General features: G+C 40.9%; 1 protein-coding gene across 1 annotated transcript in view; it reads right to left on the reverse strand.

Annotated features, from left to right (window-relative positions):
• xrcc1 (X-ray repair complementing defective repair in Chinese hamster cells 1) overlaps window positions 1-17,292 on the reverse strand; it is a 39,737-nt gene that overhangs the window by 15,593 nt on the left and 6,852 nt on the right. Inside the window, exons 6-10 of the mRNA XM_079561906.1 lie at window positions 16,741-16,852; window positions 15,353-15,459; window positions 11,493-11,649; window positions 11,178-11,421; window positions 8,714-8,830 (exon numbers count right to left, since the gene is read on the reverse strand). Of these exons, the coding sequence (XP_079418032.1) occupies window positions 8,714-8,830; window positions 11,178-11,421; window positions 11,493-11,649; window positions 15,353-15,459; window positions 16,741-16,852 (737 nt within the window). The remainder of the gene's footprint in view (window positions 1-8,713; window positions 8,831-11,177; window positions 11,422-11,492; window positions 11,650-15,352; window positions 15,460-16,740; window positions 16,853-17,292) is intronic.

The following is a 17,292-nucleotide window of genomic DNA, read 5'->3' on the forward strand; positions in this document are numbered from 1 at the left end:
CGCACATATAACTTTACCGTAAAATAAATAAACAGCAATAAGTGAAGTTACTTCACGATGCAGTTATAAGGAGTTAGAGGGGGGGTATTATGCAAAATCGACTTTTTCAAGCTTTACATCATAGCTTTTGGACTGGAGCTTACAGCCTATAGGCTCGTGTAACGTCTTTTTCATCTCATTTTTGTCACTTTTTTGTTGTTATTTTGTGGGGTTTTTGGCACTTTTAGTTTGTTTCCATCCTTGTTTTTGTCACCATTTTGACGCTTATTTTCAAGAAGCTTAAAGTTTTGGGTAAGGTCGAACTGGAGAAAATGTGCTTAGTTCAGGTAGGGGTAAAGAGGTTAAACTTTATATTAGGGCTGAAACAACTAATCGATTAATCGACAACTAATCGATTATTGAAATAGTTGTCAACTATTTTAGTAATCGATTAATCGTTTTCTAGTAAACACAGACTTAAAAAGAGGAAAAATTACATGAACATTTTTTATTTTTGATGGAAACCTACTTTGTTTTTCAATTTAGGGTTTGTAGAGTTTTGTACATTGAAAATTTCATAGATATCTGTCTGTGTCTCATCCAATTAATAAAGCAGAACTGGCACTACAAAAACACTTTACAACACAGTTTAAGTTTACTCGATCAACATGTCCTCAAGAGATGCCACTTTAGCTTTATGTGATTAAAAATAAATGAAAAAATACAATTTTCATACACCATTCACAGCCAAGCGATTAATCGATTAATCGTAAAAAAATAATAGGTAGATTAATCGATTACCAAAATAATCGTTAGTTGCAGCCCTACTTTATATCATTATTATGTCAAAAAATAATAATATTACTATGTTTTATTATGTTTTTATTATGTTTATTATGTATTATTATATTATTATTATGTTTGTGTGTTTAGCTTCAATGATTTATCTTTGCAATGAGCTTTCAGTTTCTCGTATATACAAACGCATTTGGCTTTGACTAGATGGTTCAGAAACATTGACAAGTTTTAATCTCATCTTTGACAAAACAAATTAAGGCTTTTACTCATCCAAAGCCCACTCAAAATCAGGCTGGTTCTGCAGATTAAAAAGCCCCTGTCCGTTAAGTGAAATCAGACAGATTTGTATCATCGTTTGGTTAAAATCCAAATTGATAGCACAGCTCTAACAACAGTACTAAGTCCAAACTCACTTTTCCAACAACAAAGCCCAGTCACAAGGGATTTTTCTCTACATCGTTGCAGACCGAGACCATTTCAAAAACTAATAATGTCTTCCTTGACCTTAACCCGCCCTGAAATCCATCAAAACAGTACCCTCAGTGGCAGTAATCATGGTTTATGGCTAAAGATCGACAGGAGCCAAAGATATACGATGCACAGTAAAGTCAAAAAGCAGCCATTATCTATTTCGTAACGAAGTCGGATGAGGCCCGGGGAAATGAAAATATACTTTGCAAAGCCCCACATGAATTCTCTGCCGGTAACGCAAGGGCGCGGAGTGGATACGTCAAGCGCGCAATAGCGAATACCCGGCGACAAGCGATGACATTTTTGCGTGGCGTTTTCCCCGTGGCCGTAGGGAGGTCATCGGGAAATTATCAGTTTGTTTGAGGAGTGGAGCACCGGCCTTAAGGTGGAGTCATTTCCTTGCGTGCACTGGGGGCACATTTTATTGATCTATGCTGGGCTATTACGATCATAAGCCCTATAAAAAAATTGCGCATGAAAAAAAGAACACGAGCGGGAGTGAGAGTAAGGGCAACCGATTTGCTTTGACCTCGGCTGGGAGAAAACTATGAATGCGTGTTACAGTTGAGAGCGAGTTCCTTCTCCCATTAGGCTTCTTGCCACTGCATTGGAATCTTTGCAAAAGCTGCAATCGACAAGCAACTGGGTATAAACAGGGTTCTTCTTCCCTTCTTTTTTCTGGGCTAGGAATGGGCATCGTTAAAGGGGGGGTATTATGCAAAATGGACTTTTTCAAGCTTTACATCATGTTATTGTGTCATTCCCTCATTAAAAACATGCCTGAAGTGTTGCCTTGGCACATTCATGTATTTTTGAGTAATCTGTAAAAACCCCACCTCCTGGAGATGCCTCCGAGCTTTCGTCACCAGCCGAGTAACCAACCACTGCTCCTCAGCAGAACCCCCTCCCCACTGATGCCACAGACAGCGTGTGGAGGGGGCGTGTCGGAAAGGGTCAGAGGTTCTTAAAGAGACAGAGGCCTATTTCAAGACATTCACTACAGCCATTTTGAGAGAGCAATTTTATACAAGGCAGTTATTCTAATTTACTGCATTTACAGACCAACAGAAGGTTTGTCATCATTGTAGTGTGATATAGACTGGTGCTATGTGATTGAAAAAAGCACAATACCCCCTCTTTAAAGGATTTATCAATACAACTACTCTTATCGATACGAAAAATTAGCCTCCACCCGAAACTCTTCAGTTTGGGTGTTTGTGAATGAAGAAATGTGCGCGTGGCTCGTCTGTCTGTTCAATACGAAATCAGTACGCGTCGCTTTTTTACAGCGGGTTAGCGGCAGCAGCTCGGCGGGGGGGGTTCAGAGAGAATAAGCAAGTTTTTAATGTTTAACAACACCGCGTGTCTTGTCCCGCCGTGACCGCGCACACGAATGCATGGGAGGCACAGAGCGGGGATGGCCTTTTTTAGTGCTTATTTCAGCGCACGTGGTCAATGCATGAATGCAGCGGCCCAGCTTAGAAGACCGATAAGACCCGTACACGTAGGCTTTAAAATTAGGATTCTCATAGTTTCTATTTGAAAACACAGTCAGAAGCATAAACAACTGCTAAACTAATACAACAATCACATGCATAAACCAAGATTAAAATCAGTCAAGGGGGCGAGTATTTCTGTGTTGTTTTCAAATGTCAAATGTATGGATGTTTTCCTATTAAAGGTTTTGTAGTGAGAGGATTAAAGCTAGATTTTGAACGTAACAATCTTTTACATTAAACATCCGAGTTCAGTTGATTACTTTGCAAATAACCGGCAGCACCCTGGAGGTATAAATGAACAACGGATTCGCAGGACATGTGACATATACATAGCAAGACCCCATAGAGAGATGAGGAAACAGCTCTCAGAATGCAGCCCACAGTATGTGGATTGTTAAGTGTACCCGCGCCAAATGTAATGTTGATTTGATTGCAATCAATCTTGACGCCGTTGGCTTGTTTTTCTTTGTGAACACCGCTTTTCAACAAAGTTAAGCCACTCAAACCTATTTGCTCTGTATTCATTAAACAAACTAATCTTAATTCTCATCAGCTGCCTCTTATAGATCAACTTATTTCTCTCTCTTGGAGTAGCTTATTGAGCAAACGCATGAAACGAGGTAAACTCACACAAGTTCAGGGAGACCATAAAATACCATATAATAAAATAAAAAAGGCTGCGATGATGAGAAACCGCCCCTTTCTCCCTCTGTCCCTGAAAAAGCAGCTCCCAGAGCCTTGGATTGGGGATTTTCTCATTCGAAAAAGTGTTTTGGTCTAAATATAGACTATTTTACAATGAGAGCAGCATGGCAAAAACCTCGGACCGTTTTTGTCACCCGCAGCAAGGCTTAAAAAGACGTCCAATCCCCGGGTTTAATCCCTGACCATAATGTCAAACATATTCAAAGGGGTGTATTATACAAAATGTACTTTTTTAGAGCTTTTTACCATGTTACAATGTTGTTCTCTCATTAAAAACAGACCTGGAGTTGGGTTTGGAGCCACTAGCACATTTAAATCAATATTGTGTTTTCTAACCAACAAAGTGTAAGATAGAGATGAAGATGTGCTCGAGATCGTTACCAAATATCTGCAAAAAGCATGAAACCCCTCCCGGAGAACATTTAAGAGCAGGGACGATGATGGAAGAAGAACTACTGCTTTATTTGGATTATATGGATGTATGGACAGCACATGTACAGCAGCAGATGCAGGAGTGAGGCAGGGAGCTGGTGTCGTTTTTGTCACTCTTAACACTTCATTGAAGAATCTATTAGATTTGGGTAAAGTCAAACTGAAAAAAAGGTGCTCGGTTCAGATGGGGTTTAAGAGGTTAAAACACGTTTACAGTCAGCAGTTATTTTGTTTTAAATGGGTGGGGGAAAAAAATCAAATCATAAAGGGAAAAATGGCCCAGCTGTGCGCTTCTGTCAGTCTACCCCAGGGGAAACTGAAGCTTCATGCGAGTGTGAAGCGCTTTGGGTGACTTATACAAATAAACTTCCAATGAATAATAATATTACCTAGGAAACTTTAGCCAAAAACAATACACATTTGTTTACAGGCCATTTTTTATGTGAATGTGACCTCGAAACCTGGTACGATTTGGGTGAAAACAGCTTCTCCAATCCCTATAGCCTTCATTGTAATGCTAAATAGGCACTTAGCTTAATTATCCATATCTGTGTTCTCTTAAGAAGCCTCACACATGGCCACCACTCCCACGCAGCCTGAACATTTCTCCGGCAGTACAGGACAATGCCTGACTGACAGTTCGAGAGCCTGTGCGTGCCCTTTCTTTGTCAGCCACTTGTCACCATCAAAGCAAGTGCTCCTTTTAATTACTCATAGCAGATGCAGATTTTAAATACAGCATAGATCATCAAAGCCCCGCAGGCCCCGGCAGCGTCACAATAGCCGAGCTGGTCAGGGGAATGGATTTCAGAGTGAGGGGTGAGGCGAGGCGAGGGGAGATGAGACGAGAGGGGAATTTGAGGTCTCTGCGCTGGAAAAGGCCAACATCTGAGAGAATGGAACTGGCTGGTGCAAACTTTAGGGCAAATTTATGTAAGGAGGACATTTCTGGAGCCCCATGCGCCACACACATTCACCCCAGAGCTGTATTTTTAACAAGCTTTCCACAGCTTTCTCAATGCAACAGCGGAGGGAAAGCGATCCCCACAACAGGCTGTTAGCTTCAGCGCCCAACACATGTGCTAAGTCGGTTTTGTTTGTGCCACATAATTCTTGGTAACGATTGAAAAGCAGAAGCAACATTCTGCCAACAAAATAAAACAAGTGTAAAATATTTAAGAAGTAGTGCATTATTTTGGAAGCTATGGACAAAGTATATATCCAACCACCAAGTATTTGCTATAAGAATTTAGCAACAAACAACAAATATAATTGCTATATGACTCATGAACTTTTCTTTTAAACTAACCTTTCCAACTAAAAGTGGAACTTTTGAGTCATTACTGGATGGCACAATCTGCCACACAGTGTTGTATAAATTATTGCATTCATCTTACAGTAGGCACCGCCAGAGACTGTACAGTGGCCCTAAATAACCGTGCCGAGAAACCGTGTGGGATGTGCAATTGCAAAGCAGTTAGTTATTAAGAAAGCAGCGAGTTTGAAGGAATTTGCTGAATGATGCAAAGCTCCTCCGAGAACAGATGAGCATCGGTCCAATTACTGAGGAGCGGGCTACTCCCCGGTCGAGTGCTCAGTTGTACAATCTTTAGTGAACAGGGATTAATAAGCAATGGCACCGCACTTTGATGATGCCGAAGCCCTCCCCTTAATGAGGGATGTAATTAGGTCGTTTTTCAGACAGGACGACTGCCGTCAATTGGACAACACAGCAGGCATCAGCTGTCCAAGGTTACAACGATCTCTGCACGCAAGGGCATCGCTATAGAGACCAGTGTATTTTTGGACGCTTCAATCGCCCTGAGAGCCATTTGCATAGTGAGCGAGACACGGCTTAAAGCAATAATCAAATGGAAGGACGGCATATCGGGAATCTCTGATTTTATACTAAGACACTCGGGGCATTGTATGTGGTTCATGGTCCTCAAAATGCGAATGCTGAAATAAACTCTTGTGTGGTTCTTTATGCGATCGTCTTCTTTGCCAATCCACAAAAAAAGTAAACATGGACACAGTGCTTCCAATTAATACATTCGTTTTAGCCGCCACAGTCTCATTTGTCGGGTTATATTTTTGGAAATAAATGTCTGACACCGGGCACTCTAACTATTCAGAGAAAAGGCTGTGATGAAGCTCTTTGTGTGCAGCTGGACGACTTGTGTAATGTCGGCCCGTGTCGCTGCTGTACTGCCTCCTGCAGTGGCCATGAGGCAGCGACAGGTGCGAGTGCTCTTGGAACGCTGTCTGTATTTTACAACACCGTGCTGAAATCCATGGGAACGACACTATGTGACTCTGTGTAAGTTTGAATCCTGCACATTTTTGTAATCTTTCCCATAGTCGATGTACAGCTGTGTATTGCAACGTATTGTACTACCTGGTTTAAATGCATGTCGCGGAAATGTGGAAAAGATTTGATGCCGGGGCGGGTCTAGGTCTATATCAGGACCAAAACGAGGCTAAAAGAAAAGAAAACGAAACACTAAAACTGATTCTTTTGTCACCGCTTAGACATGCCCCTGATTTGATGCCTCATGACACAGTCGATCGCTAAGATTTTCGAGATTTTGGACATTGAAGTCATTGCGCTGATTTGGAGAGTTTAATCTGCTCTTTTTGGCAACACGTGGGTAAATAAATCATCTTTGTTTGCTGCACTCTGTTTCGAATGACATTTTGACATCCTGTAAGTCTGTAGTGCAGCAATGCGATTTGATTGACTTGTTAATATACTGATCATTGATTCTACAAAAAGACAAAAAAGAAATTGTGCGTCTTCTACTCTGATTCTGGAGACTGAACGTGAATGCACAGTTTGTGTTAAACCTCAGGCTCTACATTATCAGGAAAACGTACACTTTCATGAGTCCATTTCTCCACGGAGTGGTGTGAATGCACTTGCTTGCTCTGCAGGGCGAGTTAGACACATGAGCTGAGATAAACACTGTCCCGAAAGAAAGATAACAGCCTGAACCGATGGTCCCAGCCTGGCACCCTCACCGCCATAAGTCTCTCAGAATTCAATGGGAAACACTGTGGGTATACTCGGTACATCGACAGAGTTCTTAGATCTTAGCTTAATCCAATAGACGGTCTTTTCGCCGTACTGGATCAGTCATCTGCTTTCAACAGCAAAACAAGTACACTTAAAGGAATAGGCCACCGTTTTGACATACTGATATATGTTCTTACCTAACCTTAGTCGAGTTAATATATCCCCGTCTGGTCTTTGTCCGTGCGCTCTGTCACGCAAACGGAGCACATACGCAGCCTCTCCCACATGTCATATAGCTCCAAAAAAGCTCACGATAGAAGCTACCAAGCTCTTCCACGTGTTCCCTATTTAAATAAAGTTACGTGAAGTGTTTTCATGCGAAGTATATTTACACAGAAATGTAGCATGTCGATTTTATAAGCAGATAAAAAGGGGGACTATATTGTGAGGCGTAATGATACAGGAGCACAGCGTCCGCGCAGTAACTCCTAAAGACTTCCCCGCGCTCACTTCCGTCAATAGAAGCTGCGTGACTTGTAGAGAGCTCGCAGAGAACAGTTGAAGAAACGTCTAACTTGTGAACAATGCCTTTTACGTGCATCGTGCCGGGCTATGATAACAAGCAGAAAGTATATAGTGTAGTAATGTTTCACAGATTTCCAACTCACCCCGGATGACGACACAGGACTCAGGACCTCGACCATGAGGTAGGAATGCGAGAGCACTTTCCCAAAATATATTTTCTGCTTGTTGTAAAAGGCTCTGTACAAGTCACGCAGCTTCTATTGACGGAAGTGAGCGGGGGAAGTCTTTAGGAGTTACTGCGCGGACGTTTTACTCCTCCTATCATTACGCCTCACAATATAGTACCCCTTTTTATCTGCTTATAAAATTGACATGTTACATTTCTGTGTAAATATACTTCGCATGAAAACACTTCACGTAACTTTATTTAAATAGGGAACACGTGGAAGAGCTTGGTAGCTTCTATCGTGAGCTTTTTTGGAGCTATGTGACATGTGGGAGAGGCTGCGTATGTGCTCCGTTTGCGTGACAGAGCGCACGGACAAAGACCAGACGGGGATATATTAACTCGGCTAAGGAATAGGCCACCTTAAAACGGTGGCCTATTCCTTTAAGTAGGGGTGTGACAATATATCAATTTTGTGGTATACCGCGACTTTTTTCAAGTTAAGTAACCAAACACTGGTAGTTTCTTTTAATTATAAATAAGATTCATTTGTGGTTGATTTATTCCTTTTGAAACAGGACTGTGGTTTCTTGTTACATGTAAATGAAGTCACTGACGGATCGGTAAATCCATTTTCAGTAAGTCAGGGATATCTGGGAAAATTTGGTCCAACACATTGAAAAGAAATGTTAACTATGAATCATACGTATATGTTAAAAAAGTTTATATTTTCTTATGTTCAATATACCGATTATCAGCGTATCGTAAGGTTATCATGAGCCATGTATTGCATATTGTATCAAATCATGAGGTGCCCAGAGGTTCCAACGCCTACACTTTTAGGGGCGCCATTTTGTTGAATCCTATAAACCAAAACAATTTCTCCTCAGGAATCAATAATTATTCAGATTTTAAAATAATCTGACCTGATATAGTGTAAAAAAAAAAATTATAATAATAAAATCATTCTGAAAAATCCAATTACAGCCAGGAGCTTGTCCTTGTGTTAGAACAAATTTGAACAAGTCACACAGTCTGAAAAACCCGAGCTCCAAAATGTCAGCGCCATTATATCCGTCCATTATCCCCTCACGCTGCTCTCTCCACACACGTGTGCCTTACCTCTTGTAGGAGATCGTCTGCTTCCTCTTGTGGCAGTCCATTACCCACTCTTTACGCACGATGATGCCCCCTGCTGCTTTCACCTGGCTGTACTTGGGCGTGTTGGCGAAGGCGCAGCTGGAGATTAATGAACCAGACACACACACACACAAAAGGTTAGATGGGTGGGGGGAAAGAAAGGGAAACTGACAGGGCCATGAGCCGGAGCTGACAGCGCTGATGAAGACGGGATTGAAGTGAATTACTCAGGAGTTCAAGTAAGAGGGCTCTCGTTACTCAATAGAGCGCATCAATGTCAGAGTGTCGGGGAGAGGAGGCAAAAGAATAGAACGAGTAAATGGGGAGGAAACTGTGGAAAGTTCGAACTTCTCAACTGCAGGGATAGGGTTATGCGAAAGCTTTTAGATTTGGGTAGGGTGGGAGTTAAGAGGTGAAGAACAGTTTTAACATGTTTTTTGCCTCATTCTTATTGCAGATCTTGAATAAACCTTTTTAAAAATGGTGTAAATGTTCTAAAACGATGTATTTTCAAGAAAAAGCTCAGATCAGGAGGTGTCAAATAGAAGTGCTTTTTCTTTTGTACAACTTTAAAGTGGTATTGTTTCATCTTTTGTCTCTAAGCAACTCTAAAGACTGCTTGTCTGTGTAGGCTCTCAGTCGCACAGGAGTTGCCCATCCGAGATGAAGGTTCTTGAGTCATCATCTGTACTCTGTGGTGGAAGAACGTTTCACCTCTCATCCTAAAGGCTTCATCAGTGACACTAAAGCTTTCTGCCCACAGGGGGACTAAGCACAGACTACAGAGTAGAGCTGCAACTAAGGATGATTTTGGTTATCGATTCCTCTCCAGATTAATCACATGGCACGTTTCACAGCCAAGAAAAGGGAGGGTGAAAATGTTATTTTTTCAAACTTTGTACCACATAAAGCTGAAGTGACATCATGGTGATGGAGTTAACTTAAAGTGAATGTTTGTAGGAGGCTCTTAAAGCAGTACTAAGTAACTCATGCTCCTAGAGGCCATAAGCGCCACTGCAGGTGTCGTAGCATGTTGTTTTTTTTTACTCATTAATTGTTCGTGAGAGTAAATACTACGCTGACAGAAATGACAAAGCGAGAGAGAGATATTGTACATCCAATGACACGATGGAGATAATTTTTTTTCACTGAAACCTGTCTGTAAATACTGTTTAAAGTGGTGCTAGCCCGCAGTTAGCTTTGCCCGTTAGCTTCTTCGTGATTCCACTAGTGTGTATTGGGGCCTTTTACACGTAGGCAGTGAGGTTGCAATTGTGTAAGCCACAAATCAGGTGCGTATGGGCGGTGACCCATGAACTGTCATCATAAATGTGCGGGTTCCCGCTTTCTGCCTCCACTTCAATAAAACAGGGACACGGTCCAGACCTGTCCTCCCTCTGCTTTGCCTTATTCTCCACCTCACATCGGTCAGCTACAATTGTATTAGCCCCAGAGGGGCCAGATTTATTAAGGTAAACAAGCTACTTAGTACTGCTTTAATGCTTTAAAAGCATCACTGCAGCTCCCCTCCACTTCCCAGGACTCTCCACCTCCCTTTTTATTTTTTATTTCTGTAAAAAAAAAAAAAAAAAGTCACTGCAGCTGAACTTGGTTTGCTCAAAGTGTGCATGAACACAAGCACACATTTCTGTGAACAGGCCATTCCTCATTTGAAAGCTAAGAACCTCGAGAGTTCAGCCACTGAGCTGTAACGACTGGGACTGGCACTGATTGGGACTTGATCAGGAACAGGAACTGGAAAATCCAAATTCCAAATAGGTTTAAACGATAGAATCTGGCAACAATAAGAGCGGAGCTCATTCTGCTTTCTGATTGGTCACTTGTCTTCAGACACAGACACAATATGATCTATATTTGTGACATTTACAAAATAATCTAAAGACTCATTTTTAATTTTTTGTTCTTAAATTAAGAACAAAAAATTAGTATTAAGTGAATACTAAAATACTTGTTTCAGCTCTACTACAGAGTACAGATGATGACTCAAGAACCTTCATCTACGGCCAAAAACTACCTTCAAATACTTGGGAGTTTGCAATCGCTAAAAATCATTCAAAATACGATGAAGTCACAGATGCACACAGATCCTTTTTTCCGCAAATTGCTTGATTTTGCTCTATTGCCAGAAAAAGAAAAAAGAAGGGTAAAAAAACAACCACTTCATTTGGCGAAATAAGGGACATCTGATGAATGACTCAGCGTTAATATGATCTGAAGGACAAAACCATTAAATAAGGAACAAATGCCGGTACTTGTAAAGAATAATAGAACATGAAAATAATTTAAGCAAGAGCTTCTGTCAATTATAGACTAAGCAAACTGAAAAAATGTCATTGTTGTCTCATTGAAAAAGCAATCATCTCATTTATAGCCGTTTATTTGCTGGATACGGCCATTAAACTTGCAGCACTCTGCAGTAACTTACATAAGGTGCGTGGAGTCTGGCGTCCAGTCCGGCTTGTACTTTGCCCCCATCTCGATGGCCTTCTCCCGCAGCTCTCCTCTGGACGGGTTCTGGAAGCCGCTGAGCACGAACACCACCCCCTCCATGATGCGGTGGAACGGCACCTGCTGGCCACCCGGGCTTTTCACTGTCTGTGCCTTGGGTTTGGCTTCGGGCTTGGGCAGACTTTCCCTCTTCTTTTCAGCCGATTTCGCTGCTGGTGAGGCTGCGAGGGAGTTGGAGAGTCAATGAAAGTACATTATTGATGAAAAGAGGAGTAATTTGAAGAAGAGTTACCTTTAGCAGAGCCTGGAGTGCTGACCGGACTTGGCTTGTGTTTGGGTGTAGCGGCTTTGATCTCCGGCGATCCCATGGGGCTGGTTTTCTTCGCAGGAGGAGGGCCGGGCGCTGACTGACGCTCTTGGCTGAACTCAAATTTTCTTTTCCCAGGAGGCTATAAAAACAAATAAAAGAGTAAAAGTGTTTTAAAGGAGTCTTGTGCTGCCCCTGAGTGATTTCAGCCTCAAACACTGATCTTGTGCTTATCCAAGTCCTATCTACAGTTCGGTAATTGCTTAATTTGCCTTGTTACAGTATATTTCATCATGTTTCCTTAGAGAAGATAAAGATAATTACTGAGCTATGTACAATTAGCAACATCAGTGAGCAATGAAGGATTCACAAATCTTACTTTTTATCTTTCCAGTCTTTTATGCAATTTTATAAAGATGTTTAACGGAACAGATACAAGGAACAACAGGAGAGCAGGCAGCACAAATTTATGTTTTTCATCCAAAATGATTTGGCCTAGCAGTAACCCGCTATTTTTCTGTTGTGGCACACATTTTATTTACATAATTCAAAGGTATAAACTGTCCCGCTGGTGAAATATCACACATTTTTGTTGGCCCCTGACATGGTTACCAACTACTAACTAAACACTATATTTTCCATCAGCTGGTGAAAGACCAGTCTGATGAGGTCACTGCGTAATTAACTAGTAATACATGGATTATTCGCCAACAGGAGCTTGTCACAAAACACAAGTTGAGTTTGTGGCAAATGATTTCCAAGAACAATAAATAGTGATCGGATAAAGCCCTGAAAGCTTAAAGAATTAGGATAGGTTATGCCCAGTCTGTTTAAAATTTTATACCAAATAAAAATAAAAAAAATCTGTCACTGTCAAATTAATATTTATTCTATCAAAACAGACTTTCTGTTACGGCTCCCGACCATCACTATGTTCACATTTTTGGGGGCGGTTCCAAATGAGCTTGACATCTTTTTTAAAACAGCCTCCGTCTGATAGAGACAGAGAGGTATACATATACATTAGGGCTGCACAATATATCGCGAAAAATATTGTACCGCGATATTAGCTGATGCAATATCTGTATCGCGAGAAGCCACAATATATCGCAACATCACCATAGCCTTCATCTGACTGAGATCGACCCATTTTTTTTGTAAACTCAAACTCATGCATTGAAGTCATGTGTAAAAGTTCAGTTTTAGTTTAACATTTACTAGCTTTGTTAAATTCTACCCTTGTTTTGGTCCTGATTGGGTGTTTTTTAAGTCTTCTTTTGACACAATTTGCTGAAAAAAAATGTAACATATCGTGTTTGGTGAAATATCGCAATAATATCGTTATCGTGATATTGCACAGCCGTATCGCATATCGCAAGTCACTTCAATATCGTGCAGCCCTAATATACATATACATATGCATATACATATGCATATGCATACGCATACACATACACATACGCATACGCATACGCATACGCATACGCATACGCATACGCATACGCATACGCATACGCATACGCATACACATACACATACACATACACATACACATACACATACACATACACATACACATACACATACACAGACACAGACACATACACGTGTATGCGTATGCGTATACGCATACGCATACGCATACGCATACGCATACGCATACACATACACATACACATACACATACACATACACATACACAGACACAGACACAGACACATACACATACACGTGTATGCGTATGCGTATACGTATGCGTATGCATACGCATATGCATATTCGTATAAGGGGCTGATCCAACACGCATTGCGATACAGTACAGAGTAATTATGAGAGTAATGAAGTAATATGTTTACCTTGTCAAACCTGCGTCAAAAGGAAACAGTCATGTGTCCAAAGTTTATAAACCAAATGCCATTTGACATTTGTGTGTTAAGTGTGAAAAGTGCCACAACACAAAATGTAACAAAGTGCAGGGAAACTGTTACTGGAAAACAAAGGAAATGCCTCCAAATAAGTATTGAAAGTATTGCAATAAAGTATCCACACTTGGCATTGCAGCAAAGTGTATATTCATTTACTGTATATATTGATATCCAGATTATACGCATCCTTTTACGTGACATTTTCCTGTCCAGGTCAAAGAATATGCAGTGAAAACAACCATTAGTTCAGGCACGTATTTAATCATGACGAAACAGGATAATAACGCAGTTAAAGCTCAAAAAGTTGATTTTGGATGATGAAAACTCTTAAAGATCATTAGCTTATACATCATAGATGCTTCCCTAACCAGATTATACTTGTTCCCAGCTGCCGTATAAATGTGGTACTTGGTGATGTGAAGTCTACCTCAGTTATGTCAGGCACAGTAAATCACAGAGACACGACCCGCCATTTTCCACAAGTATAATTATCTACCATTAGGGTACAGATCTTTAAGCAGTGCAGTCAAAGCCCATGTATGTGCACTGCACGTGCTTCAGTGTAGAAGAAATGTTCTAACATCATCACCTGCACAACCAACCCAGGCCAGTCATTATTTTAAAAATCTCCACTATCTCGCTAATCTAATAATGGATAATTACCCTGGTTAATGATTGAGGCCAAACTACAGCAAGTCTCCTCATGCTCATGCACAAAGCTCTGATGGATAGAGAGCCCAGTTTTCTGTTTAAAAACTAATTCAGCAGGTTTTGTCAGTTATGTGACTCGCCAAGTGACAAATTCTTTGGTTGTTCCCAGACCCAATAGTAATTCAATGAAAAGAACTGTTCTGTACAGACGGGCAAATGCCTGGACCCCACTTCCTTTTAATATTAGAAACATTAAAAATAAACTGCATTTCATGCTGAAAGAAAAAGGACAATTAGCTCAGTACATGTGAGCAAAAGTATCCATGTCCTCTGCTTCCTATGGCTGTATGATTTATGAAATGTGTAACATTCATTGCGTATTGTGGTCTGACGATATGCACCATACAAAAGTGACGGTGCAAGCTTTAGTTTTACTGCTAAACTGACGGCTGTGGACTCTCCACACCTGTATTGTTACATCCCCTGAAATCTACATGGCTTTGTAAAGGTTTCTCTGAGTCCTGCAGACGACCAGGCTGCCACGAGTGAAGACCCAGTGCGCCAGACAAATGCGTAAGATCCTTGGTCATAACCCGCCTCAAAAGCTTTGTTTCCAATGAAGTCCAAGCGTCATGTTGTCCAGGAACAGCCCAAACATGAGGCTCACATCAGATGCCCTGCTGTGACGGTTTGAGCTGCTGGAAATCGAAACTGAAACTTATCACTTAATGAGCACATGGCCTGCACTGCTGCTATTTTTATAATGATTTTTTTAACAATTTTGTTTTCTATTTTGTTTTGTATTGTGAGCTTTTATTGTAAAGCAGCTTTGAAAAAGCATTGCTTTTTTTTAATTCTGAGACTATAAATACTGCCAAAAGATGAACATTTGGCTATTTTATTTCAGACCAACTTTATTTTATATCGTACTTGCACCGTGATGCACCAAACTGTAGGTCCTGCACCGTGAGAGAGCTGAACCACTACACTACTAGTAAAGTGTATTTTTCACTGATTTGTAAATGTATATTTTATATTATGTCAGGACTCCAGGAAGCAACCACTGTGTCGGAGCTAATGGAGATCCTAATAAAGAATAACAATTAACCTGTGTGCATTCACAAATACTAAGTTTCTTGACATTTGTGTATTACAGAGGTTTCTGTATCCACTATGCTTTGGACTGTAATATCCATATAAGCGCTGTGCAGCTGTTACGTGACTGCAGTATGTGTTCTCAGGCTCCTGAGCAGGTAGAGTGATTAGTACCTGTGGAGAGGCAGTGCTGGAGGAGGAGGCCTGGTTTGCAGAGTGGGAGCTACCACCGGCTTTTAGAGCAACAGCTGCGTAACTCAACTTCTCTTTCTGAGGGGATGCTGTGGAGAAACGAGGAAAAAAGCTTTCAAACAAAGTCAAATGCAATGGAAAGCACAGGTGTGCAACAGGGCTCAACCATAGGCTCAATTTATTTCTCCCTTAAAAGCCAACAGCATCCAATGTGCTACATGACAGGTGGTGTCCAACATGAAGACTTAAACTAAATCTGAAAGTACAATTGAAAAAGAAATTAAATATATGTGAATTGGCCCAAGTTATTTTTACAGTTAAAACTGAGAAGAAAAAGGAATGTAATTACTAGCAGTTATTTTTAACTTGGCAGTCAGTAATCAGGTCGACCGACTAATCGATATATCCGCAATCAGCTGTCAGCAAATAGAAAGCTCAATTGGCTGATAAATCTGGTTTGTCCAATGATATTATTACGTCCATATCAAATAAATAAATACATTTCGTGCCGCTAAAAGGGATGTTTTTTGGCATTAGTAAGAGGTCAGTCAGTCGTCCCACAACTTCCTCGGTTTCAGAGGAGCTGAGAAACATCACGGTGAAAAACGTAAATATATATATATAACGTTTATATATTTTATGTTGCAGACTTTTGCTTGTAATTTTGGAACCATAAGAGATAGAGACTTGCAGTTTTTTGGTCTCTGCTGATTTTTGTCTTTAAAAAGAGCTCCCTGTGAAGTATCTACTGAACTTGAATGTCCTGAATAAATCAGCCTTATTGGTCAAATAAAGCGCCCCCTGCTGTCAACACAGTTTTACAGTTTAGAAGCATCACACACAGGATTAAAGACATTTAGAGTAATCTGAATAACGGCATCGGCCAATCACCATCCCCAAAAATTGCCCAGAGAATGCCCATATCGGTCGAACTCTACCCAGGACATTCATCTACTTTGTGTATCCAGATTAAGAGAAAAACGTTTAACTCAAATACTCAAAAAAAGATAAATCTAATTTAATGAAACCTTAAACAGGAGGAAACAAGTGTCAATTGTCTAACACGAAGTAGAATTAGTCCAGAGGTTAAAACAACTGATAAGCACGTTCTGGACTTCGAGATAAAATAACTACTTGCAAACTATAAGACGCTATTGTAACACCAATTGTTTCTCTTTTCATTTTAGAATAAAGATCATGTTCACTCTGCACGCATTAAATTCAAACCACTTAAAATTTGCCCAGAAGCACAATTAATTATGAAGGGGGCTGAAACAGGAGCTGCTAAACAAATTCAAGAATCACATGCATTATATTTCAAGAGGTTGTTAGTTTGACAGCAGGTTTTTATCCATGATTAATGACACTACCTTTGAGCTCGCCACTCGACTTGGCTGCGCTGAAGAGGCTGCCGGGTTGAAGGCTGGGCCCGGCTGAGGGAGACTCATCCTTCAGTCGAAACTGTCCCAGCTTCGTCAGTTTCTGTTGAGGAAGCAGTCACAAGATGAAGGAGATTGATGGAGAATTTTGCAGCGCCTCGCAGAAATGTCGTTTCATTAAACAAGGCTTGAGCGCGGCTTATCATTCAGTACGAGTAAAGGCAGCTCGGCTCGAGATTTATGACCAGGGTGGACAATTTACCGCACAGGCTGGATGACAGATATGGAGCAAGAAGACAGCAATAGATGGTAAAACGGACAACCAAGCCACAACAGTGCCAATTACAACAATGGAAGACGTCTAGTTCAAAAACAACAATTATATTTTACCTGCCTTAACCTCCGCCTTAAAGGAACAGGCCACCGTTTTTACATACTGAGATATGTTCTTACCTTAGCTTTGACGAGTTCTTTAGGACCTGTCTGATCTTCACCCGTGCCTTCAGTCACGTAAACACAGCGCAGACGGCGTTAGCATTTAGC

Source organism: Gobius niger, assembly GCF_951799975.1.
Source record: "Gobius niger genome assembly, chromosome: 8".
NCBI classification, from domain to species: domain Eukaryota; kingdom Metazoa; phylum Chordata; class Actinopteri; order Gobiiformes; family Gobiidae; genus Gobius; species Gobius niger.